Source organism: Pelmatolapia mariae, linkage group LG14 (assembly GCF_036321145.2).
Source record: "Pelmatolapia mariae isolate MD_Pm_ZW linkage group LG14, Pm_UMD_F_2, whole genome shotgun sequence".
Lineage (NCBI taxonomy): Eukaryota > Metazoa > Chordata > Actinopteri > Cichliformes > Cichlidae > Pelmatolapia > Pelmatolapia mariae.
Genome location: NC_086239.1, coordinates 4,334,380 through 4,361,309, shown reverse-complemented (window position 1 = coordinate 4,361,309; position 26,930 = coordinate 4,334,380). Strand labels below are relative to the sequence as shown.

General features: G+C 39.5%; 1 protein-coding gene across 2 annotated transcripts; it reads left to right on the top strand.

The window, feature by feature from the left end:
- The first annotated feature begins 6,099 nt into the window (after nucleotides 1-6,099).
- Nucleotides 6,100-23,924, top strand: LOC134641465 (galectin-9-like). Of its 2 annotated transcripts, none has more exons than XM_063493897.1 (8): nucleotides 6,100-6,306; nucleotides 11,270-11,358; nucleotides 15,374-15,578; nucleotides 15,851-15,970; nucleotides 16,149-16,298; nucleotides 19,200-19,288; nucleotides 22,534-22,690; nucleotides 22,933-23,924. In XM_063493897.1, the coding sequence occupies exons 1-8, from the start codon at nucleotides 6,271-6,273 to the stop codon at nucleotides 23,077-23,079; spliced, it is 993 nt and encodes a 330-aa protein (XP_063349967.1). In that variant the 5' UTR covers nucleotides 6,100-6,270; the 3' UTR covers nucleotides 23,080-23,924. The 2 variants fall into 2 exon arrangements, with proteins under 2 accessions (XP_063349967.1, XP_063349966.1); XM_063493896.1 differs by lacking the exon at nucleotides 6,100-6,306 and adding an exon at nucleotides 9,077-9,207.
- The last annotated feature ends 3,006 nt before the right edge of the window (nucleotides 23,925-26,930 follow it).

Here is a 26,930-nt window from a genome sequence, read left to right as displayed (position 1 = left end):
CTATGATAAATGTATGTACTGTAGAATGTAATGTATGTAATGTAGAGTACTGCTACATTACATAGAGTACTGAATGTAGCAGTACTCTACATTCAGCTCATAGAGAAATACACAATTGGTTATATGAAAAATTAATATGTTACCTTACCTGAAGGTGTAGTTTTATCCAAAAAGTACAGAGAGGCCAAGAGCAGCTGCATTCATTTAGGTGATCCTGAAAGAGCGCAAAATTTTCGAAGAGGGCTGACCGTTGTGTAACTCAATAACTTTGTGTTCTTGTAACAAAGACTGCTTTGAGAGAAAATAATTTAGGTTCACCACACGAATAATAATTGCAGTAACACTGGATTGCTACATTTGCATTGAGTGAGATAAAAAAAAATGTTTCAGCTTAAAGAAGGGCTTGAATTTTTTACTTTGAGTATACAAATGCGCATGTGCAAAAATGTACTCCCCCTACCGCCAGTGCCCCAACAAACTCATTAATTTTGTGTTCAGAATCAGCCTCTGCTGGTTTAGAATAATGTTAAGTTTACACAAAGAAAACCAAATTAATTTGGTATTTTTTAATTACATTTATGAACAACTAACAAAATTTGTATGTGTTCTTTGAAAGAAGGACCTGAATCTGTTTTTTGAGTGTATGTTCAGTTCCGTCAGGTCAGTCAGTCAGTTGTCGGTCAGTCTTTCATTCATTCAGTCAGTCGTCCAGCCAGCCAGCCATTTCCTACTTCTGTTCTGTTTGTTCACTCCGTCGACAATAAACACCAACCTTCACCTACCTGTGAGTCCAGTGTTTGGGTCCTCCTTCTCTCATCCAAGACACAAATCCTGACACCTGTCCTGATTCCAACTGAGATGCTGTGGTATGACCTTAAAAAGGCGGTCATGCTGGAAAACTCTCCAGTGTGGCTGAACTCGAGCAATTCTGCAGAGATAAGTGGGCCAAAACTCCTACACAGTGCCGTCAAAGACTCATTGCCATACAAAAAATAGGAAATCAAGAAGAGACAAACACTTTTTCACACCGCTGCATTTACAATACTGTACAAAAGTGTTAACCCACCTTTATTATTTTAAATATATTTTCCTTACAAGCAGCTAGACAAACTTGTAATTTTAAATAAGTGATTTCTGGGTGGTGGTTCTTATCTTTAAGAAGAGGGAGTAGAGGGTGTGCTCCAATTTTGGGGAATCACACTACTCAGCTTCTCTGGAAAAGTGTACACCGGGGTACTGGAAAACAGTCCATAACTGAACCTTGCATTTAGAAAGAAGTTGTGTTTTTGTCATTGTCATAGAATGCTGGACCAGTTCTGTATCTTCTCAAGGACATTCGAGTGTGCGTGCAAGTTTGGTTAACCCGTCTACATGTATTTTGTAGACACTCTATGAGGGTATTTGGGTGATACCACAGTTGGACAGGTACAAAACAGTGTCTTTGGTCATTTTTATTTTTAGTATTTTTGCACCAAGAAGATGATTCACAAGAGCTATCAGCTGACATTTGGCACATCCTGGCATGCTGTACACTGTTCTGAAGAAGTGTCTAAAAAAACTACAGCACATAAACAGTATATGAGATCATTATGTCTGTAGGAAACAGGAAACGAAGTCAGCAAAAGCCTGACACAGGACCTGAGAGATACAGCTTGCCCTTTAGATGACTGCCCTCCCATTTCCCAAAGCAAATATCAGACAATCAGGGTGGCTATCAAGCCATTCTGAAGGCAAGGAAACTGGCAGAGAAGGTGTATCTCCAATCCTGCACAATTACAAGGACCACACTCTATCCAGGTAACCAACAACTTCCGTCACTTATGCTCATTTACTGTATGTAAACAACTCTAATAAAACTTCTACTTAAGTGGATTGATACATGAAGAGATCCAGACAAACAAGACACCACATACAATTAAACCATATCATAAATGTAGATATGGTATATGAATCAGGTTCAGGTTTATTCATTTATATAGCACATTTACAAACAACAGGGTTGATCAAAGTGCTTAACAATCAGCAAAAAAACAGCAAGAGATTAAAAGTTAACAAACAAACAACAAACACACCAACAAACATCAAAGGTGACAGACATAAAACAGGCCTGATGATAGTTAAAACTAATTTGATCCAAAAGCCAAAGTAAAAAAATGAGTTTTAAGACGCAATGTAAAAGAATGTATAGACTCAGAAGTGCGAATAGAAGCGGGGAGACTATTCCAGAGTCTAGGTGCTGCAATTGCAAAGGCCCGATCACCTCTGGACTTCAGGCAGGATCTAGATTGTTCTAAGAGCATCTGGCAAAATGATCTTAGTGCCCTCCTGGGGTTATACAAGCAGAGGAGTTCAGTCAGGTAACTGGGTGCCAAATTGTTTAAAATTTTAAAAGTAAACAAAAGAATTTTAAAATCTATACGGTGTTTGACAGGGAGCCAGTGCAAATTAGCTAGAACTGGGGTGATATGATCATACTTTCTAGTACCTGTCAGAAAGCGTGCAGCAGCATTTTGAACTAACTGCAAGCGGTAGAGGGAGGATTGTTGGAGGCCCAGGTATAGAGAGTTACAATAGTCCAGTCTAGAGGTGATAAATGCATGAATAAGTTTTTCAAGTACTTTTAAAGGAATATAGGGCTTCGCCTTTGATATCAAACGCAACTGATAAAAGCTAGTTTTTACCACTGAGGACACTTGCTTCTCCAATTTAAGAGAGCTATCCAAAAACACTCCAAGGTTTCTTACCGTGTGAGAGAGATGCTGGCAAGAGGACCAGGGTGTCTGTTAACTGACCCAGAGGGGTATGACTATCAAAGACAATTACTTCAGTTTTATTTTCATTCAAAGTGAGAAAGTTTTGTGATAGCCAAACTTTAACATCATGAAGACAGTTGAACAAAGGTTGTAGTGGGTCAGAGACATCCAAGTTCAGGGGGAAGTAAATTTGGACGTCGTTGGCATAGCAGTGGAAGGAGATGTTATATTTGTTGAAAATAGAGCCCAAAGGCAGCATATACAGGGAGAACAAAGTAGGACCAAGAACAGACCCCTGAGGCACACCACAGCGGATAGGGGCAGAAGAAGAAAAGTAGTGGCCCATAGCAACGGAGAAAGTCCTCTCTGAAAGATATGATTTAAACCAAGATAGTACTGTGCCTTTGAGACCAACAACATGCTCCAGTCTCGATAATAAAATGTGGTGATCAACCATATCGAATGCAGAGGTCAAATCAAGTAAAACCAAGACCACAGAGCAGCCCGAGTGGACAGTTAAAAGTAAATCATTAAAAACTCTTACTAAAGCCGTTTCTGTACTGTGGCGAGGTTTAAAACCAGACTGGAACTTTTCACCAATATTGTTAACATCTAAGAAGGACTGAAGTTGCTTAAGAACTACTTTTTCCAAAATTTTAGACATAAAAGGGAGTTTGGAAATTGGCCTGTAACTGGAGAGAGCACTAGGGTCAAGATTTTTCTTCTTAATAATAGGTTGTACAACAGCATGTTTCAAGGCAATCGGCACACAACCTGATGACAGTGATGCGTTCAGCAATATTAAAACACAGAATGTTAAAGGTGTGTCAGACAGAAAAGAAGACTTGCGTGTGTTAAAACTTCAGCCCTGGAGTCACTTAGTCTTGCCCAACTTCAAGGTATTTTGTATTTGCATGTAATTTCAAGTAAAAAGGTTTCCTGTAAAAAAAAAAGCTTTTACAGCTCTGAGTCTGATTCACACAAGAAACAATTAAATAATTACAGTCTAAATTTAAGTATAGCATAAGTCGTTATATTTAAGACAAATGAAAACCAACAAAAAGTCACAAGTCTTTTTTTTTTTTTGGCAAGCTGCAACTCCCCTTCTGTGTTCACCTCTTAATGAGACACTTGAGCCTGCTTCTGAGACACAATCAGATCCAGTCTGGGTGGAATGGGGCTCACTCTCAGAGTAGCTTCCAGTGTTGCTCTGAGTCTGATTCACACAGATACGTAGTTGTGAATGGGAGAAGGAGTTTCACAGCTCTCAGTGCCAGACATGGGTACTCCTTTGACACAGTAATCCAGAAGGAGCCCATGTCCCCACTGCAACTTTTAAGTGCTATCGGTACAAAACTTCCAGAAGCTGGGATTCCAGATGTGAGGGCAAAGCAGCATCATTTTCAGTGGGATCCACAGAAAATGGGTCCAAAATCCACATGTGTCCTTCTCTGGGCTCTTCAGGGAAATATTCATCTGTCAACTCTGTCAGTTGTGAAAGGTGCTGACAGACAGAGGCACTGATCTTCACCTGAGGGGAGTTTTCCAAGATGTGGGACAAAAGTGGAAACATGTCCATCCTCTTTTCCTGGGTCCTCTTAGTCCACAAAGCAAGTTCCCTCTTGAAAGCTTCAACTTTGTCTGCAACAAAAAACATGTTGCTGTTTCTCCCTTGAAGTGAGATGTTCAGCTGGTTCAGCAGTGAAAAAATGTCCCAGAGGTAGGCAAGCTTAGCTGTGAACTTTAAGTCGGCATAAGAATTTGCAAAAGAAGATTTTCTGGGTCAGAAAAGAGAAGACCTCTTTCCTCAGCTCAAAAAATGATTGAGGACCAGTCCTCTTGAAAGCCATCTTAGCTCACTGTGGTAGAGCAGCTGGACATGATCTGCTTCCATGTTCTCACAAAGCTTGGCAAAACATCTGGAGTTCACGGCATTATTTTAAATAAATTGATAGTTTTCACACTTACATCCATCACCTCGTGGAACTCTGGTGACATCTTTTTTGCTGCAAAGCTTTCACAGTGGAGAAAACAGTGGGTCCATTTAGCTTCTCCTGCACGATCAAGAATTTGTCTAATGATGCCAGTCACCCTAACCCTTGCCTTGGAGTTTTGTCACTTTCATCTTCATTTTTGCTATTTAAAAACTTCTCCATATCTTTTGCTAACTGCAAACGGCAGGCAGAGTGTCGTCTGCTTGCTTATTAAGGCTGATAGAACAACTCCCACCAAGCGGTGGGAAGCTTTATTGTAACTGAGATTTTCATGGATAGCAGTAGTTCCTGGTGTCTTCAATTACAAACTTCTGATGTCCCGCGGCCCAGAGGTGTAAAACTAAAAGTTTTTTATGGCCCTCAAGGTGTGACTCGCGGCCTATTCCCCATGGTTAAGAATCACTGATCTAGGAGAAGTTCTGGAACAAACATACAGACATATATACACCATGGTGATTATAATATGATGATGATATTACAAACTGGTAAGTTTGAATTTTCTAATTAGTATGTTGTAGAATTCCACACTAACTTTGAACATCTGTCATGTGTTGCTTAGCAAGTGTTTGTTTGTTGCAAAGGTCCTTAAATCCTGTGGTGGTGAAGAAAGCATCATGATGGGGGCGGTGTTGTGCTAGAAATGGTCGTCTGCCAAAAACTGATTTCTGGTATTTGCCAAAAACTGAATTCTTGTATTTAAACTGCTATAAATAACTTGGTCAATAATATGTGAAACATATGACAAATGTATCCCTCGTGTATGATATCAAGTCATTTTGAGCCACAAACAACATTCCTGTAACAAGGTAGAAGCTGCAATCAGTTTTTGGCAGTGACTTTTATATATCCTTTATTTATCCAGTTACAAAAATCTTGTTGACATTAAAAATTCCTTTTTTAAGAGTAATCTGGCCAAGAGGACAGCTGACAGTGCAACAAACATAACAATAGTTATGTAAACATATTTTAAGTGGACAAAAAGGACCGGACTGGTTATAATGTAAGTACAGTAACACTAAGTTATAAAGATACTTGAAAAACAGGTCATTTTAAAATTTTATATTTAACCCCTTTGTAAACCCTGTTCACCGAAGTCTATTTACCAACATACGTAAAGATATTACACATAAAAACATACGAAAACATTGGAAATCAGTTTTTGGGACAAAACCGGCATCATGGGCATCGGCAAAAAAAAAAAAAAAAAAGTTGCTCCCACCCATGCTGCTCCGACATCATGTCAGCTCATTTTTAGGATTGCGTAGGCACCGATTGGTTTTCTATTGCCCATTTGCGTGGAGTAAGCGCGCCCTCCATTTACGGGGTGCGCCTGCTGCTTGCTCCCCAGGAAGAAGAGGGGCGGGGTGGTGGGGGACTCTGGCAGGAGCGGCTTCAAATAACCAGCTTGCAGAAAAACTTTAAATACCGCCTATTGTAGGAAAAATGAAACCTAAGGGTGGGCTAACTCGCAAAATTCAGAGCACTCTACAGCTCAACAATCTTCCGTGTGTCCGTTTGGGGAAATGGCTTCTTATCAGCAGTCACCTTTTTACAACCCGGTAAGAGAATAAAATATGTTCATCTTAAGACTTTTCGCTCTTTTACGGACGGCAAGAATACTCCTCTGCGCTCTCACGGCTGTTCCGTTAGTCCGTTACGCAAGGCCAGGTGAACGCAGCCAACACAAACAGGCAGTGCGAGTTTTAGATCTCGCTGGTCGGCTTGGTTATACGCATGAGAGTAAAACGTTTTGGGTTTTTTGCGCATCATAAAAGTTTTGTTTTGTAAAACTTTCCGATCTTTCCAAAATGTTTCCAGCGTAAATGAAGAAGTGTAGACTGTTGCTTCCTGAATCTAAACGCGGAAGTGAACTTTGGCTTCCCTTTTCAGGGAAGAAAAGACACATGCAGATACTTGAGTCCGTGAGGCGTCTTGACTTTTGGCTCCAGTGGGAGCCAAAAGTGGGAAACAGATGCGCAGAATATGGATAAAAAGAAAGTTCGAAAACAACCCGACTTGGATTATTGCGATACGGATATAGCTTGTAAAATATCGAGCCAAAGCAGAATTCATATTTGGACATGTGGCCCAGAAGTAAATACAGTTGCTTTAAAACATCTACGACGCACAAACAAATCAGGTACAATACAAACTGCAGACTAACCGCAGGCTTTAAAACTGGTGTCACACACGGCACACAACTTAAACTAAATATATAGCCTGTAAAATTACATCTAAATAGAACATAGTACATTGTACTTTTGTGTCTCCGAATGATAATGAAAAAGATTTATTTTACATCTATAACTGCTTATCCAGTTCCTGGTCGTGGGAGGGTGGATCTTATGCCAACTATTATAGGACAAATCATTAATTTTGCTTTTAATGCTAATAAGGAATAACGTGTGTTAAAGAGTGCTAAAAACTTTAATGTTCAATTTTTGTCTGTACAGGTGGACATTACGGGAGAAAGCTTTGGTGTGCTATTATACTAGTTGGGATAACTCTGCAAAAAATATGCTGACAGTCTGAGGAAGTCTGAGGAAGTTGCTCACAAAGTCAAAGATAAGGCAGATCTTTATTGTCACTGTTACAAGAACAATGAAAGACAGTTTGGCGACTCTCCATTAGCAATATGTAGATTTTTCCATTAAAATTACTTTAGAATAAACGATAAAAGATACACCGATATATAGAGTTGTATACAATTATATATATTGTAAGGTGCAGTATAAAGGAGCAGGTGCAATATAAGGTGCAATGTAATCAGTCCTAGTGCATATTGAGTAAGAGGTTGAGAGACCAGAAGTAGGAATGCCATTTTCCAAATTCAAAAGAAAAAAAAAATGCGAATTCATGGTGTTCATGAGTGTACGTATTTTTTTTGTTTAGTAATGTAATGTTAAAGCGAACTTTTTACGGGTTAAGGAATTGTTCCATATTTTTGTTTTTAACTAAAGTTGAATGAAAACAACTCACCTTGTCTCCATTATTATAGGCTGAAATGAGCTTTTACTCGCCAAAGTTTGACTATACGAGGCTGATGGGGTGTTCCTCCGAATTCCTCGGCTCTGGAATTCTCTTCCTCCAGCCATAAGAAATATAAACTCTCTTCCCGCATTTAAGTCACAGCTCAAAGCACATCTGTTCAAACTGGCTTATTCGCTTTAGTGCTGATTTTACCTGTTGTCAAGTTCTGCTTTGCAATTTTAACTTATTTTATGTATTTTATGACTATTGCTTATTTTATTAATGTTGTTCTTTTGTAAGGTGACCTTGGGTTTTTGAAAGGCGCCCTCAAATAAAATGTATTATTATTATTATTATTATTATTATTATTATTATTTATTTATTTTATTTTATTTTTTTTTAATTCTGGTAAACACCCTGCCCCTTTCACTTTCACAGGATGTTGGTCATTTCCTCTGTTATTGTAAGACGGTTTGTCTTTGACACTAACTTTTCCAGTTACACACACACGCACATAGTTATATATATAATCTTGTGTGTTATCTGGTGTGGTAATGTTTTCTTTGACCTCATGTGAAGGCAGTCCACTCCTTTGACGCACATGATTGGTCATTTATCAATTTAAAAATATATAAAAAATAAAACTGCTTGCAGGAAAAGTTATAGTAATAACATCAGTGCTCTTTTAAGCAAAACTCCAGCACACCATATCCAACACTTTAGGTAACGATTACATACAGTATATTACACTATTACACATGTAGTTTATATAGGCTAAGATTCATGAAGATTGACGCGTCATCTGGAACAAACATACAGACATATATAAAGGATTATTATAGCATGATGATAATATTACAAACTGGTAAGTTTCAAATCTCTAATTAGTATGTTGTAGAATTTCACACTAACTTTGAACATCTGTCATGTGTTGCTTAGCAAGTGTTTGTTTGTTTTTTGTAAAAGTCATTAAATCCTGTGGTGGTAAAGAAAGCATCATTGCACAAAAGTGTGTGCTAGTCCAAATCATTTTTCCCACAGTGATAATACAGAGCCATTATTTTCTTTCCATATTAAGTTAAAGCTTTGGAGATGGCCTGCCATTAAACGTAACTTTAAGTTGCTGCTGGAGTTACAGTGTAGTGAAATGATTTTTTTTATTGAAAATTTGTCTGTGTGTATGAATGTGTGTGTTGTAGAGTCTTGTTTGAGGCTTGATAGTCTGCAGTTAAATCGGATGTTAATGCTGAGGGAAACGGATACGACTCATCATATTTAAATACCGCCAGGAAGAAGAGGGGCGGGTTGGTGGGGGACTCTGGCAGGAGCGGCTTCAGCTTGCAAAAAAAAACCTTTAAATACCGCCTATTGTAGGAAAAACGAAACCTAAGGGTGGGCTAACTCGCAGCATATACTCTACAGCTCAACAAATCTCCGTGTTTCCGTTCAGGGATATGGCTTTTTATCAGCAGTCACCTTTTTACAACCCGGTAAGAGAATAAAATATGTTCATCTTAAGACTTTTCGCTCTTTTACGGACGGCAAGAATACTCCTCTGCGCTCTCACGGCTGTTCCGTTAGTCCGTTACGCAAGGCCAGGTGAACGCAGCCAACACAAACAGGCAGTGCGAGTTTTAGATCTCGCTGGTCGGCTTGGTTATACGTATGAGAGTAAAACGTTTTGGGTTTTTTGCGCATCATAAAAGTTTTGTTTTGTAAAACTTTCCGATCTTTCCAAAATGTTCACTTGCGAGCAGCGTAAATGAAGAAGTGTACACTGTTGCTTCCTGAATCTAAACGCTGAAGTGAACTTTGGCCTCGAGGTTTTCAGGGAAGAAAAGACACATGCAGATACTTGAGTACATGAGGCGTCTTGACTTTTGGCTCCAGTGCAGCGGTTAGATGGGAAACAGATGCGCAGAATATGGATAAAAAGAAAGTTCGAAAACAAACCGACTTGCGTTATTCCGATATGGATATAGCTTGTAAAATATCGAGCCAAAGCAGAATTCATATTTGGACATGTGGCCCAGAAGTAAATACATTTGCTTTTAAACATCTGCGACGCACAAACAAACCAAGTGCAATAAACAGTGCGGTTAAGACTAACCACTGGCTTTAAAACTGGTGTCACACACGGCACACAACTTAAACTAAACATATAGCGTGTAAAATTCTATCAATAATAGAACATCAATAATTAAAGTCACAGCTATTCTCTGATGTTCTTGTGTAAAATGGTATTCATTATTTCTATATTCCACTTCCTATAAGATCAGATTATAATAGTGAAGTTGCAATTCATGCATGACGGTTTAGCAGGAAGTGGCAACAGCAGCAACATCCTTTTGCATTTTTGAGGCCTTTCCCCCTTCTTTGGTTCTAAGTACATCATCAGTAGCAGAACAGATATATAATAATAACACTAATAATAATAATTATGCTGCTGCCGATAACATTTATTATTGTTGTCCTTTGTATATCTATGTAAAGGTGTCATTGGGGTGAAAATCTTTTTTCCAGGGAGAGACGATAAAACACTTTCTTTTCTGGACTCTACATTTTTTAAATGTATTATTTATTTATTTTAATGTGAGTGCCAACTGCTGGCTGCTGTGGAGGTCCTGGAGGTCCTTACACTGGGACCAGGCTGCATTTTTAGGTTAAAGTCTGCCATGTTTAGGTTGAGGAGGCTTCCTGTTGGCGTGTGTGTGTGTGTGAATGAAGTTTGTAATAAGGAATAACTGAGTGCTCAAATAGAGTGTTATTGCTTTTTCCCACCCCAATGAGTTTAGCCTAATTCATGTTTTTCAATCACTTCCTCCTGTGTGTATATGCTGATATGTATATATATTTATAAAGCCTATAGTCCGACCATTTAGCAACTTGTTGTTGGTATTATGTTTTCACCATTTACAAGTTACTTAGTCATATATCCCTTTCCATTGGTTTGGAGTTCTGGGGGCATCAGTCAATGCAGAGTATATTGGAACCCGCAATCTCCAGCTCTTCTGATGGTACACTGAAGTCTAGCGCCAGTCGAGAAACAGCCATCGCCCAGTTGGAATTTGTGAAAAAAATATATCTGCACCATAAAAAAACCTTAGAATGAAGCAAATAATTTGTGCTCTTCTTTGTATGATATCAACAACTGTGCAACTTTGTGTACCAAAATATTCTCAAAACTGAACAAATTAAAGTTCACAAATATTTTTTCCAACTTAGATGTGAGTTTTCATGTCAGTTTTGCCAGCCTGTTCTTCTTCTATTAAACTGCTGCCAACATAAAAACAGACATTCATGAAGGAAGAGACACACATATTAAAAAGTTAAGAAAGTGATACAAAGAGCACCTTCAGGAAACAAAGTAGCTACAAAATATGTAGCTATATATCCATCAGAAAGAAAAGAAAGAATGATCAGTAACAAAATGACACTGTTTCTTTGGTTTATGTGGCATTCTAACTTCATTTATTTAATTTTTGTAGCATATTAGATTTTGCAGTCAAAATATAAAGCCAGTAATTAGATGTTTATCCATGTTCTTTCTAGATAATCCCCTTCACTGGGTCAATCCAAGGTGGTCTGCAGGAGGGGAAGTCTATCACTGTCAGTGGACGTGTCCTACCTGGGGCTGACAGGTCTGTCTGCTTGTTCCTTTATTTATCAGCAGAAGTGTTTTATTTGTTAACCAATAATTTTCTTCAAAGCTTTCGTCAACAACGATTTTTTTTGCACAAAACAAGACAAAACTAAATAAAAACTAATGCAGGGGGACATTAACACTTTCATCTATAAATAAAAACGAGATGAAAATGTTCTGGATTGACAAGATCCAATCAGAAGTAATTAAGTCACCAAAACCACGTGAGAGTGTTCAGTCCACTCAATGGGCAGATGTGTCTGGGGCAGGAGCAACAAAAGTAAATACAGTAAGAAGTTACTGTGTGAGAAAACATATGTTATGTTTGTTTCATTGAAAGTTGATAGCCCATACAGACCGTTGCACATCTGTGTTAAGGGACAACCACTTAAGAGGTCACTATTAATCATGTGTCTCATCACATGAGCCAAGGTGTTTAAAAAAAAAAGGCATGGATCTGATATGCAGGGTCCAGAACCCCAAAACAGGAAGTCTGGGTCGGCTCTCTGTTTAAAAAAATGACTCTTCTAATGTCTGAATTTTGTGTGGGTGAACATGACCCAGCTTCGACCTTGGCAGACCTTGGCAGGCCTGGTCCCTGGCTCAGCTGCAGGGGAGGGGTGGTGCAGTGAGCTCAAGGGGCAGTGCAGGGAGGTTGGCAAACAGGTGCACAGAATCAACTAATGAGGTTTCTCCCTGATATATAGCGACGTGTGAGCCAACAGAAGGGGGGGTGGGTGTGTGCGGGAGACTACCTGGAAAGCTGGTGGAGTGGGTGCCAAACCATATAAATGTTACATATGTGCTATTGCAATAAATGCTCCTCAAACATAAACAACATACCAGTGTGTCAGGTCAATCTTTACACAGACCTTGACCTTGTGTGGGACTGCAGGAATGTGGAAGATAAAAACATGTGTCACCAACCTATCATTATACATGATTCTGAATAAGAGAAAGTGTCGTTATCCCCCTGCGGTTAGCCTGACCACTGTGGTGAACGCAGTGAACGCTACTCCAACAGAGTACGATTATCTTGTTAAAAATTTTACCTCCTCACTACGTACGACTCTGGATACTGTAGCTCCTGTGAAAACTAAGGTCTCAAATCCGAAGTACCTGACTCCGTGGTATAATTCTCAAACACGTAGCCTAAAGCAGATAACTCGTAAGCTGGAGAGGAAGTGGCGTGTCACAAATTTAGAGGATCATCATTTAGCCTGGAGAAATAGTTTGCTGCTTTATAAGAAAGCCCTCCGCAAAGCCAGAACATCTTACTATTCGTCACTGATTGAAGAAAGTAAGAACAACCCCAGGTTTCTCTTCAGCACTGTAGCCAGGCTGACAAAAAGTCAGAGCTCTGTTGAGCCAACAATCCCTTTAACGTTAACTAGTAATGACTTCATGAACTTCTTCACAAATAAAATTTTTATCATTAGAGAAAAAATTACCAATAATCATCCCACAGATGTAATATCGTCTACAGCTACTTTTAGTACCATCAATGTTAAGTTAGACTCTTTTTCTCCAATTGATCTTTCTGAGTTAACTTCAATAATTACTTCCTCCAAAACATCAACGTGTCTTTTAGACCCCATTCCTACAAAACTGCTCAAAGAAGTCCTGCCATTAATTAATTCTTCGATCTTAAATATGATCAACCTATCTCTAATAATCAGCTATGTACCACAGGCCTTCAGGCCGGCAGTAGTTAAACCTTTACTTAAAAAGCCATCCCTAGACCCAGCTGTCTTAGCTAATTATAGACCAATCTCCAACCTTCCTTTCATATCAAACATCCTTGAAAGAGTAGTTGTCAAACAGCTAACAGATCATCTGCAGAGGAATGGCTTATTTGAAGAGTTTCAGTCAGGTTTCAGAGCTCATCACAGCACAGAAACAGCTTTAGTGAAGGTTACAAATGATCTTCTTATGGCCTCTGACAGTGGACTCATCTCTGTGCTTGTCCTGCTAGACCTCAGTGCAGCGTTCGATACCAGTGACCATAATATCCTATTAGAGCGATTGGAACATGCTGTAGGTATTACAGGTACTGCACTGCAGTGGTTTGTATCATATCTATCTAATAGACTCCAATTTGTTCATGTAAATGGAGAGTCCTCTTCACACACTAAGGTCAATTATGGTGTTCCACAGGGTTCGGTGCTAGGACCAATTCTATTTACATTATACATGCTTCCCCTAGGCAGTATCATTAGAAGACATAGCATAAATTTTCACTGCTATGCAGATGACACGCAGCTCTATCTATCCATGAAGCCAGGTAACACACACCAATTAGTTAAACTGCAGGAATGTCTTAAAGACATAAACCTGGATGGCCGCTAACTTTCTGCTTCTTAATTCAGATAAAACTGAGGTTATTGTACTCGGCCCTGAAAATCTTAGAAATATGGTCTCTAACCAGATTCTTACTCTGGATGGCATTACCTTGGCCTCCAGTAATGCTGTGAGGAACCTTGGAGTCATTTTTGACCAGGATATGTCCTTCAATGCACATATTAAACAAATATGTAAGACTGCTTTCTTCCATTTGCGCAACATCTCTAAAATTAGAAATATCCTGTCTCAGAGTGATGCTGAAAAACTAGTTCATGCATTTATTACTTCCAGGCTGGACTACTGTAATTCACTATTATCAGGATGTCCTAAAAACTCACTGAAAAGTCTTCAGTTAATCCAAAATGCTGCAGCAAGAGTACTGACAGGGACTAGAAAGAGAGAGCAGATTTATCCTGTTTTGGCTTCCCTCATTGGCTTCCTGTTAAAACCAGAATTGAATTCAAAATCCTGCTCCTCACATACAAGCTCTTAAATAATCAGGCCCCATCTTATCTTAATGACCTTGTAGTACCATATCACCCTATTAGAGCACTTCGCTCTCGCTCTGCAGGCCTACTTGCTGTCCCTAGGGTATTTAAAAGTAGAATGGGAGGGAGAGCCTTCAGTTTTCAGGCCCCTCTTCTGTGGAACCAGCTTCCAGTTTGGATTCGGGATACAGACACTATCTCTACTTTCAAGATTAGGCTTAAAACTTTCCTTTTTGCTAAAGCATATAGTTAGGGCTGGACCAGGTGACCCTGAATCCTCCCTTAGTTATGCTGCAATAGACGTAGGCTGCCGGGGATTCCCATGATGCATTGAGTTTTTCCTTTCCAGTCACCTTTCTCACTCAGTATGTGTTAATAGACCTCTCTGCATCGAATCATATCTGTTATTAATCTCTGTCTCTCTTCCACCACAGCATGTCTTTATCCTGTTTTCCTTCTCTCACCCCAACCGGTCGCAGGTTTCTTCCTGTTAAAAGGGAGTTTTTCCTTCCCACTGTCGCCAAAGTGCTTGCTCACAGGGGGTCATATGATTGTTGGGTTTTTCTCTGTATTTATTATTGTGCGATCTACTGTGCAATATAAAGCGCCTTGAGGCGACTTTTGTTGTGATTTGGCGCTATATAAATAAAATTGAATTGAATTGAATTGAATTGAATTGAATTGAATTGAATTGGTGTTGTCCACAGACCTCACAATGCAGTTGCTTGGGTGACCCCCCTGCTCAAAGGCACTGCACAGGGCCAACTTAAGTTTGCCAGTCAACATCTGACAAGGCACAGGAGAAAGTGCTGTGCTCACATGAAAATAAAATTAGGTTCTTTAGCATTACCTTAACCTGCCATGTTTGGATGAACAGAAAAGCAGAAAAGGTTTACTAGGTCATATTTATGTATTATGTTTTTTTCTGGATCTTTGTTTATTCTCTTTCTCTCCAGTAAAATAAAAAGTACAGACTGTTCATTTCTTTGTTACTTACAAATTCATCAGTAGATAATTGCCCCACTGTAGGGAATATTTTTGTTAATTTGTAGTTCTTTACTCAGTACAGTCATTTAAAAACTCCTAAAACTTAAAAATTACAACTTATACTCATTAGTTGTCTGTGAATATAATCACTTAATACACCCATATATTCCTTCTTATTCACTTTCTTAATCACAGGTTCCATGTGAATCTACAGTGTGGTTCCAGGGCTGGTGCGAACATTGCTATCCACATTAACCCACGCTATGAAAGTCAGCATTATGTGGTGACCAACACTTTCCAGAATGGGAGCTGGGGCAATGAAGAGAGGAAGTACAATTCCCCATTTCCTGCTGGGTCCTCTTTCACTCTTGTCATTGCTGTCACCCGGGACTTCTACCAGGTGATTAATATGATCTACTCAGTTATGTAAATAAATAAATAAATAGATAAGACATTTCATTTTACTGTATTTGTGTGTTTATTTAAGTGTAGAGCAGATCATTCATATCATAAAAATCTATTTATTGTATTGAAAGTTTTATTTAAAAAAACTAGAATTTCTTAAAATATTCTTCTTTGTGATTCTTTCTCTAAAATCTATTGTTGTGCAAAAATAGTTTTTACTGTTCGGACAATTAGACACAAATTTAATTCCATATGTACTATTACCAGCTCAGCATCAATGGCTGCCACTTTATGGAGTACAGACATCGCCTGCCATTTCACCAGGTTGACACCATCTCAGTGGGTGGAAAAGTGGAAATTTCTTCCATTGCTTTTCAGAGCCCTGTGGTGAGGAAGTTTACACAATTTATTGGCTGTTTATTTGAAATGCATAAGTAATATAGCAGCATAGTTGGTTGTGTATTTGTGCTCATGTTTGAATAATCTTAAACCTGATAAATAATCAAGAATATTATAGAACAGTGAGAACAAAGTGGTTTCTTTTTGTATTTTATTTCCTGCACAGTCAGCTTTTCCTGCTCAGCCTGCGTTTGCTCCACAAGTAGGCTTTCAACCCCAGCCTGGATTCCCTTCTTGTCCAGCATTTCCACCACAACCTGGGTTCCCAGCACAGCCTGGATTCCCAGCACAGCCTGGATTTCCTCCTGTAACACCAGTGAGTATCGTGGTCAGGTTCCAGTTTGTAACATCTGCTGTGGTGACAGCAACAAAAACCTTCTTAGTTGAGTTGGAGAGTCATTTGAAACACACGCGCGCACACACACACACACACACACACACACACACACACACACACACACACACACACACACACACACATGTCTGGTTTGCTATCCTCGTGGGGACATCCCATTGACATAATGCTTTCCCTAGCCCCTTACCCTAACCCTAACCATTAAAAATGAATGCCTAACCCTAACCCTTACCCTAAACCTAACCATAACCTAATTGTAACCCTGACAGTAAAACTGCATTTTGAGTGTGAAAATTGCTTTCAACCCCGAGGGGACCTGGATTTTGGTCCCCACGGTGCAGAAAGTCCCCACCAGGATAGTAAAAGTCAGATTTTGGTCCCCACCAGGATAGTACGAACCCGTACACACATACACACACACACACACACACACACACACACACACACACACACACACATGTCTGGTTTGCTATCCTCGTGGGGACATCCCATTGACATAATGCTTTCCCTAGCCCCTTACCCTAACCCTAACCATTAAAAATGAATGCCTAACCCTAACCCTTACCCTAAACCTAACCATAACCTAATTGTAACCCTGACAGTAAAACCGCATTTTGAGTGTGAAAATTGCTTTCAACCCCGAGGGGACCTGGATTTTGGTCCCCACGGTGCAGAAAGTCCCCACCAGGATAGTAAAAGTCAGATTTTGGTCCCCACCAGGATAGTACGAACCCGTACACACACACACACACACACACACACACACACACACACACACACACACACACACACATCACAAACTGCATCAAAAGAAAAATATATAAAGGACACAATTTTTTGTATCTTCAGCAAGCTTTTTGAAGGTCTATGCCTTCTAATGATACTACCTAATGAAAGCATGAAATGCAAATAGAACTAGGACCATCACAGAACCCTGTGGAACTCTATAAATTGGATTCACATTGGATTATATTACCTAGATAGCATTCAAACCACTGTAGTGCAGTTCCTTTAGTGCCTAGGACAGTCTCTGGAGTTTGGTGAGGCCATGGAAATAAAAACTTTTGGTATGTGTTCTTTCTTCTGGAAAACCGTTAGGTGATTTTGGGGGGGGGGGGGGGGGGGGCAGTATTTTACTTACATAGTGTATATTAGAGGTGGGGGTGCTGCTTGCTGACTTTAGCTAAGGATATAGTTGGGCGGTGTTGGGCGGTGTAAGTAATACTTTGAGGAGCTTAATCCCACTGACATGGCTTCTGTAGAGAAAGCAGTTTGGGGACAAGGAGGGGACTAACCCATCACTGGGGGAGAGGTTACTGAGTTAGTCAAACAACTAATTCTACTTTGATGGCCTCAGAATCTCATCTCTGCTTTTTGCAGATGATGTGGCTCTGTTGGCTTCAAAGGTGGTGCCCTCCAGGTCGCACTGGAGTGATTCTCAGCAGAATGTGAAGCAGCAGAAGTTAGAATTAGCATCTCCAAATCTGAGGCCATGGTCCAAAGCCGGAAAAGGGTGGAACACTCACTCAGAGCCAGGGACAAGTTTCTGCCCCAATTGGAGGAATTTAAGCATATTAGCGTCTTACTTACGAGTGAGGGAAGAGAGGAGCAAAAGACTGACATGTCGAATAACATACCTGCACCTCATCATCATGAGATCTGGGTAGTGACCAAAAGAACAAGATTGTGGGTAGAATGTTGTTAGCTTTTTCTGAAGGGTGGCTGGCTCTCTTAGAGATAGGGTGATGAGTTCAATCATTCAAGAGGGGCTCAGAGTAGAGCTGCAAGTCCTCTACTTCAAAAGGCACCAAATGAGGTGGGCATCTGAATTTGATGCCTCCTGGACACCTCCTGGGCAAGGTGTCCCACGGAAGGAGACCTAAGGACTCAGGACATGCTGGAGAGATTATATTGCTCAGCTGGCCTGAGTGTTCCCCCAGATAAGATGGAGGAGGAGGATAGAGAGAGGGACGTCGGGGCCTCTCTGGAAATGGATGTATGGATGCTGTGTGTAATCCATTATTGTAAATTTAAATGTCATTAAGAAATTATCAGACAAAATAAGTTTTTCAGGGAATACTGTTAAATGTAATAGAATCAGTGTTGAGGCTGACAGTGGGTGATTTTACCAACAAGGATAGTAAAATCACCCACTGTCTATACTAAATGAGAGAAAAAGTCTCAGAAATCAGATAGAAAATCAAGTAAGAACCAGGTGGTGTCTAGATAGCAACAAATAAAACAGGTTTTCGAGTTTTCCAGTTCGGGTGTACAAAGCTAAGAGTTAGGATTTCAAATGAATTAAAAATCTGTATTGTCTATGGTTGGTTAATAAGCTGCAGTGGAAGATTGCTGCTACTCTTCCTCCTCTGCCTTTGCTTCAAATGTGCTGACAATTAGTATGACTCTGTGTTGATTTATTCAATTTAACATATTCAAACTGCTGCAACCTGGTTTCTGAAAGGCAGAATAAATAAATAAATATGTTGATCAATTATTAAATCATTTAATAAAAAATCATTAATTAAATGACAGGGACTTACAAGAGAGAGACCAAATGCTTAATCACCCACATTTAACTGTTTTACTCTTTAGTGTAGCTAAAGATGCTATATTGTTCTTTCTTTGTGAATTTTCTTTGTAGTAGTATTAAAATGGATGCATGAGATTTTGTGAAAGGTAACGTTCTAGCTTCTAAAAATGTTCTTATTTATTTGTGGCTAAAACATTGTCCCTAACCCTACCTTTAACCCTAAAGATGTCCCTAGTAAACTGATGGATGTTAAGAAGGTAAATCTTACCTAACTGTAGTCAGAGAGTTGCAGTTTTGCTGTTGAAATAATATATATTTCTTGTGTGCAGGCAGTTCCATACAGGTCTGCCATCAGTGGTGGACTAAGACCTGGCAGGACCATCACCATCCAGGGAACTGTATACCCAAGTGCCACGAGGTCAGACTTCATGATCAGATGTTGCTTTATTTACTTTGAAACTAGCATATATCAATTTAACAGCAAAAGTCATAACTATGTATGTGAAGTGAAAAAATTAAGAATTAAACTATACAGTGAGGGAGATAATTATTTGATCCCTTTCAAAGAAATGAATTATGGTGGCTTCATTTTAATGGAGAAGAGCACAATATCAACAAAAAATATAGGAAAAAAACATATTACATAAATGTTAGAAGTTCATTTGCATGCCATTGAGTAAATCAGTTTTATCCCCAGGCAAGACATGACTTAGTACTTGGTCGAGAAACCCTTGTTGGCAGGCATAGTGGTAAGATATTTCTTATAGTTGGTTACCAGGTTTGTGCACATACAAAGCACAGATTTTGACCCACTCCTATTTTTGGGTGCCACTTGCCTTCATTATTGTGCACAGATTTTCTATAGGATTGAGGTCTGGTGACTGGCTAGACCACTAACACGACGAAACACATTAACATGACCCTAAGGTGCTTCTTCCACTCCTTTGTTGCCTTGGTGTATGTTTTGGTCATTGTGTTGGCCATGCCAGAAGACCCATTCACAACGCATTTGGCTGAAGGATCCTTCCTTCAGCCAGGTTATCATTCAAGATTTTACAGTACGTGGCCTGTCCATTGACTCGATGCTTGACTGTGTGGATGCTGTTCTTTGGGTCAGCATTGCTCTTCCTCCAAGCATTGTGGGTCGAGTTGATGCCAGAGAGCTCAAATTTGGTTTCATCTGACCACAGCACTTTCTTCCAAGCCTTCTTTGAATTAATAAAATGTTCACAGGCAAGTTAAAGACGGTCCAATACATACAGTCAGGTCCATAAATATTGGGACATCGACACAATTCTAACATTTTTGGCTCTATACACCACCACAATGGATTCCAAATGAAACGAACAAGACATGCTTTAACTGCAGAGTGTCAGCTTTTATTTGAGGGTATTTACATCCAAATCAGGTGAACGGTGTAGGAATTACAACAGTTTGCAAATGTGCCTCCCACTTCTTGAGGGACCAAAAGTAATGGGACAGAATAAGAACCATAAATCAAACATTCATTTTTTAATACTTGGTTGCAAATCCTTTACAGTCAATCACAGCCTGAAGTCTGGAACACATAGACATCACCAGACGCCGGGTTTCATCCCTGGTGATGCTCTGCCAGGCCTCTACTGCAACAGTCTTCAGTTCCTGCTTGTTCTTGGGGCATTTTCCCTTCAGTTTTGTCTTCAGCAAGTGAAATACATGCTCAATCGGATTCAGGTCAGGTGATTGACTTGGCCATTGCAAAACAGTCCACTTCTTTCCCTTCAAAAACTCTTTGGTTGCTTTTGCAGTATGCTTTGGGTTGTTGTCCACCTGCACTGTGAAGCGCCGTCCAATGAGTTTTGAAGCATTTGTCTGAATATGAGCAGATAATATTGCCCGAAACACTTCAGAATTCATTGTGCTGCTTTTGTCAGCAGTCACATCATCAATAAATACAAGAGAACCAGTTCCACTGGCAGCCATACATGCCCACGCCATGACACTTCCACCCCAGTGCTTCACTAATGAGGTGGTATGCTTAGGATCATGAGCAGTTCCTTTCCTTCTCCATACTCTTCTCTTCCCATCACTCTGGTACAAGTTGATGTTGGTCTCATCTGTCCATAGGATGTTGTTCCAGAACTGCGACGGCTTTTTCAGATGTCGTTTGGCAAACTCTAATCTGGCCTGCCTGTTTTTGGGGCTCACCAAAGGTTTACATCTTGTGGTGAACCCTCTGTATTCACACTGGTGGAGTCTTCTCTTGATTGTTGACTCTGACGCACATACACCTGCCTCCTAGAGAGTGTTCTTGATCTGGCCAACTGTTGTGAAGGATGTTTTCTTCACCAGGGAAAGGATTCTTTGGTCATCCACCACAGTTGTGTCCCGTGGTCTTCCTAGTTTTTTGGTGTTGCTGAGCTCACCAGTGCGTTCCTTCTTTTTGGGAATGTTCTAAACAGTTGTTTTGGCCACGCCTGATGTTTTTGCAATCTCTCTGATGGGTTTGTTTTGTTTTTTCAGCCTAATGATGGCTTGCTTCACTGGTAGTGACAGCTCTTTGGATCTCATCCTGGCAGTTGACAGCAACAGGTTCAAAAAGCAAACAGCACACTTGAAATGAACTCTGGACCTTTTATTTGTTCATTGTAATTGGGGTAATGAGGGAATAACACACACCTGGCCATGGAACAGCTGAGAAGCCAATTGTCCCATTACTTTTGGTCCCTTAAGAAGTGTGAGGCACATATACAAACTGTCATAATTCCTATACTGTTCACCTGATTTGGATGTAAATACCCTCAAATAAAAGCTGGCAGTCTGCAGTTAAAGCACATCTTGTTCGTTTCATTTGGAATCCATTGTGGTTGTGTATAGAGCCAAAAATGTTAGAATTGTGTCGATGTCCCAATATTTATGGACCTGACTGTATGCCTTCTTGAGCAGGGTGACCTTGTGGGCGCTCCGAGATTTGTAGTGTGTTACCAAAAGTGTCCTTGGTGACTGTGCTCCCAGGTGCCTTCAGATCATTACCAAGGTCCTCTTGTGTAGCAATGGGCTGATCCACCACTCTTCTCAATGAGACAAAATTTTGCATTGATGGTCATTTTATATTTCTTCCATTTTTTAATAATCGCACCAACAGTTGTCACCTTCTCACCAAGTTTATTCTTCATGGTCTTGTAGTCTATTCTAGCCTCGCTCGTGTTACAGTTTTGTTCCTGATGTCCTTTGACAGCTCTTTGGTCTTGCCCACAGTAGAAGAGAGGCTGGAATAGAACACATTGATTCTGTGGACAGGTGTATACACGTAATGAGTGGACATCAGGAGTATCTGTAATAGACTGATTGATTGTAATCTGTGTGCCACACAGGGACACAGCCAATGTACAGAAGCCAGAATTGTGGTTGTAGGTGATCAAATACACATTCAAATGTTTCATCTAAAACAGACATTCCAGTTTGAAATGTAAATTATCTGCCAAAGCTACAGTAACAAACATTGCTCTTGAATTGAGTCTTGTTACCAGGAAAAAACAAACTTAAAAAAAATAAGAAAAAAACTATTTTCGCCAGCCAATTGGCAACCAAACTGTCCTGTCTGTATAATTAGAGACTTAAATTACAAAAGAAATGATTAATTAATTAGTCACTGGTATTGCGTTATTTTGTGTTTCATCACAGGTTCAATGTGAATCTTAGCCACCAGTCTGGCATCGCTCTGCATTACAACCCACGTTTCAATGAGAATGTTGTGGTTCGAAATACCAAGCAGTGGGATCAGTGGGGCTCCGAGGAGCGTGGTGGTGCCATGCCTTTCCACCGGGGTCAGCCTTTCACGGTACGACTCTGAACATACACACTGTACAAGTTTCAGTAGAAGTCACATCGCTTTGTGGTACACTGCTTTTCAGTCATGACTTCACATAAAATAAAGGAGAATTATAGGTGATCTGACCTTGGAGTACCGTATAACTTATAATGTTTCTATTGTGTCTCATGTTAAGTGTGCTATCTTTAGCTGTTCGTTTCACTGTAAACAAACTGATTTCACTAACAAAATGATCTTTTATTTCTTTTTAGTTGACTATAAGTTGTGAAGCTCACTCCTTCCGAATTGTGGCCAATGGGATGCAGACCCATACTTACAAGTATCGTTTCACCCCCCTGCATGCCGTTACCTCCCTGGAGATTGACGGTGACATCAGCCTGACCTCTGTGATTGTGTAGAGATGCAGGACCCTGTTGCTGTTGGCAGCAATTTACAACATTTCCCTAACTATAGCCACAGTAATTAGCCATTAACTGGAAATTCGTGCTAACTGCTTAATTTGATTATATAATGTACAAAGTATAATCAACATCTCTGCATTCATTTTATAATCGCCTGATTCTATAATATTGTATGCTCTATATTTCTGAAACATATTCACTCTTGAAAGAAACAACCATTATTGGTTATCAGGGACGCCTAATTTACACACATACATTCCGTCCAATGAAGGCAAAAAAAGAGTAAACATTTTAAGCAAATGTAACACTGTCTAGCTGGAAGTTGGATTTGTCACCAGTATTGTAAACTTGACCCATGTCCAATCATTTTCTTAGTTGAGTTCAAAAGCTTTTTATACAGTCATTGGTCTGGTCCATCAAATAGGTGACACAGAAAGCTAGACAACCACATCCATAGGTAATTTTGAATCACAAATTAACCCACAATGGATGGATAACCGCTGCACCACTAAACTCAGTAAACTGAGTAGTTGATTTTATTCCCATACTGTAATTTTTATATTTTATTTCTTATCATTCTGCGCTTAGATCATTACTAGCCAATCTCTATAATATTCTTTACTGCATTTCACATGAAAATGTAGGGTGGTCTTTTCTGTCTAAAAGAAGTGCTGCTTATATGTTAATGTTTATCTCTATGACGTTTGTTGGCAAGCTGCCATTTTTCAATACTGTGCTTGACAGTTTCTCTGAGCCATATCCAACTTATCCAACTTTTTCTTTTATTACAAGCTGATGTGTGATGTAAGTGCTGCCTAAAAATAAATAAATGATTGCAATGAGCACAACAGTTTGGGCTTTGGAGTTAATTTATGTAAGAATAAATATAATCTTGTCTCTTTGTCAACAATTTGACTTTACAGGTACTGGAACTGGAACCACATAGTAACCTTCCATCATGGCCACCAGAGAGTGCTATAAGGCTTTAGTAAATTGAAATCAGTGTCATGAGACACTGGTACAGAGATATGTCATTATATTGCCTGCAGTTTGAAGATAATGTATATATTCAAGATTCAAGACCATTATTAATCCTATGCAAGAACAACAGAAATTCAGTCATGCCTGCATTACATGGTGCACAACATTAAAACACATAAATAACAAGTGACACATAATCCCAGATAATCTCAAACTGGTATCCTAAACATAGTGCTGTACTCAGATGATTTAATCTTTGTGACATGATCCATTATCCTGCAGGAAGCAGCCATCAGAAAGAGATCAACATGATCAGCAACAATACTCAGGCGGGCTGTGACATTTAAATTATGTTGAGCTGGTGCCCAGAAAATATTCCCACATCATTACACCACAAGCAGAGGGCTGAACAATTGATACAAGGGACAATGGATCCATGCTTTTAATGTTGTTTATTCTGACCCTGCCATCCAGCTGTAGCAGTAGAAATCAAGACTCATCAGACATTGTTGTCAAAGTGTGTGAACTGTTGCCTCAGTTGTCTGTTTTCAACGGACATCTGAAGTATATTTTGTCCAGTTTTGTGGATATATGCAGTCATTTTTAACATCAGCTTTGGATAATTAAGCTCTTGGAACTGCACCAAAAAATAATAATAATAATAATGATGCAGGCTGTGCTCGATTTTCAGTCATCCAGGTCATTGTAATGTAAGGAGCTTGAATACATTTCACTTCAGACTTCAATATTGAGGCTTTAATGCTCCTCAGTATACAGAGCACAGTCCAGAAACTGCAAACTAGTAAAAAAAGACAGCACAGACCAAGACTATTGTGCTGATTAAGAAAACAATGAAAGAAAATGCTGACAATAGTGTTTTATTATTGCTGTACATGCTTTATATATTTTAAGGGACGTTGATCTACAGTGTTACATTATAATTTATAAGGATATTATGTTTGTATCATCTCTACCCTGTTCCTTCCTGTTTGTTGGAGAGGTTGTGGGCAGATTGGGAATTTTGCACATATTCCATTGAAACTTATTAAATTAAACATTATTAACATTAAACAAATGTTGGGAATTAATACTATGTTAAATGTGTTACTGGAAATGTATGTAGCATACACCCAGATAATATAACCAATGAGAAATTGATATATCTATTAAGAATGATACAACTGATTGCACCTCTGTTTTACCCCTTTGATTTGTTTTCTGATTTGAAGCACTTATGGCATGATTTTCTCACTCAAAGGAATATTTAATATACTACTACTCTACTGCATTTTATTAGAAACATACAATTTATCACAGTTTGTTAATTTACAGCACTACTTCACTTGCTTCAAGTAAGCTTGAAGGAAAATGAAGTGGTGCTGTAAGGAAGAGGACTCCCTTACTAGGATTGTTTATATTATAAGGTGTATAGCACCGTTGCACTTTATTAAAAGCACCTTATCTAGCACTTTATTCAGCATTGCACCTTGACTATAGATTTGCACATGAAGAACATTTGCACAGACGTTTAATTATTTATTGAATATTTATTGTGTATTTTAAAATCAGTAGGTAGCCTTTTGGTTCCAGGTCCTGCACAGCTGCTCCTCATTAAGAAATGTGGTGGTTGTCTGTGAAAAGGAAAGGTTGTTACTGAGAGCAAATAAGGTTAACCACTGAGGAGAGCTGTGGCAAATGTGTCTCGAAAACATAGAAATAAAGGTGGTGCAAAGACTATGTCATGTGATTACCCACCTTTCTTTCTTGTGTCCTCTCCAGGCTGTTTGGGCAAATGCTTCCCCAGGGATCCAGACACCAGTTAAAGGTTCCGGGAGAGGCCATGGGTTAAGGGAGTGTGGGGAATCTTTGTGCTTTGAGTTTTTGGTGTTTTTATAATAATGGTATTGTGTACGGATAAAGTGTGAAATATTTCAAAAATACTAAAGTGTTAAAATGTATGTATATATTTATGTAATAAAAATGCTGTACTATAGAATATGGTGGAAGGTTAGGATTTAAGAACAGACCTGTTAGTAAAATAATGGTTTTGTCATGGTCCTGAGTCATGGTGTATTATTATTATTATTATTATTATTATTATTTGTGGACTCATGTTCTAGTTTTGGGATGATTTGTGTTTTGAGATTTTCTGGTTCTTGGGATTCTGGGTTGCTGCTCTCTCTGTTGGTCCCTGGTGTTAGTGTTTCCTCTGTCTCATCAGGTTAATCAGGTCCAGCTGTATCTCCCACCTGTGTGTGATTCCCCAGTGTCCCTCTGTGTGTATTTATGTTGTGTGAACTGGTGTGCTCGTTACTGGTCTGTCTGTGTTTGTCTCCTGGAGACTGTCTGTGAACATCTCTGTGAATCCACTGTGTGCTCTCCCTGCTGTCCTCCCTTAGTGTTCAGGCCATTCTATAGTTGAGTTTTTCCCAGTTTAGATTATCCTTAGCTCTGTTTTTGCCATCCCCACTTTGTGTTCTCTCATTTATAATAAATCTCCCTCGCATCTGAGTAAGTGCCTGCATTCGAGTCCTTTATCCCACACACCACACGACTGCTGCCCCAGCCGTGACAGGTTTAACCCCTAACAGCAGAAAGTACTTGAGGAAGTGCTGTGAGGAAGCTTGTTGTGCGAGTAATTGTCACAGCTGTAGAGCTATATGGGCAAATAAATGCCTGTTGTTTCCACCATCTTGTGTCTTAGTCTTCCTCATTGTAAATCCAGTCACAAAAAGCCACTGTGTCACAGGTGTCAATAAGCTCAAGTGTCTCGAAGTGCTGTTACTATGCAGTAATGGTTCTGCCTGGGGGGGAAAATACCAACCACTGTGAAGCCGAATAGGGTAGCCAGGGTACCACCAGCCACC

Coding starts and splice junctions, on each gene's coding strand:
- LOC134641465 (XM_063493897.1), top strand. CDS start 6,271: ATGGCTTCTTATCAGCAGTCACCTTTTTACAACCCG. Junction 11,359..15,373: donor GTCCTACCTGGGGCTGACAG/GTCTGTCTGCTT, acceptor TCTTAATCACAG/GTTCCATGTGAATCTACAGT. Junction 16,299..19,199: donor GATTTCCTCCTGTAACACCA/GTGAGTATCGTG, acceptor TCTTGTGTGCAG/GCAGTTCCATACAGGTCTGC.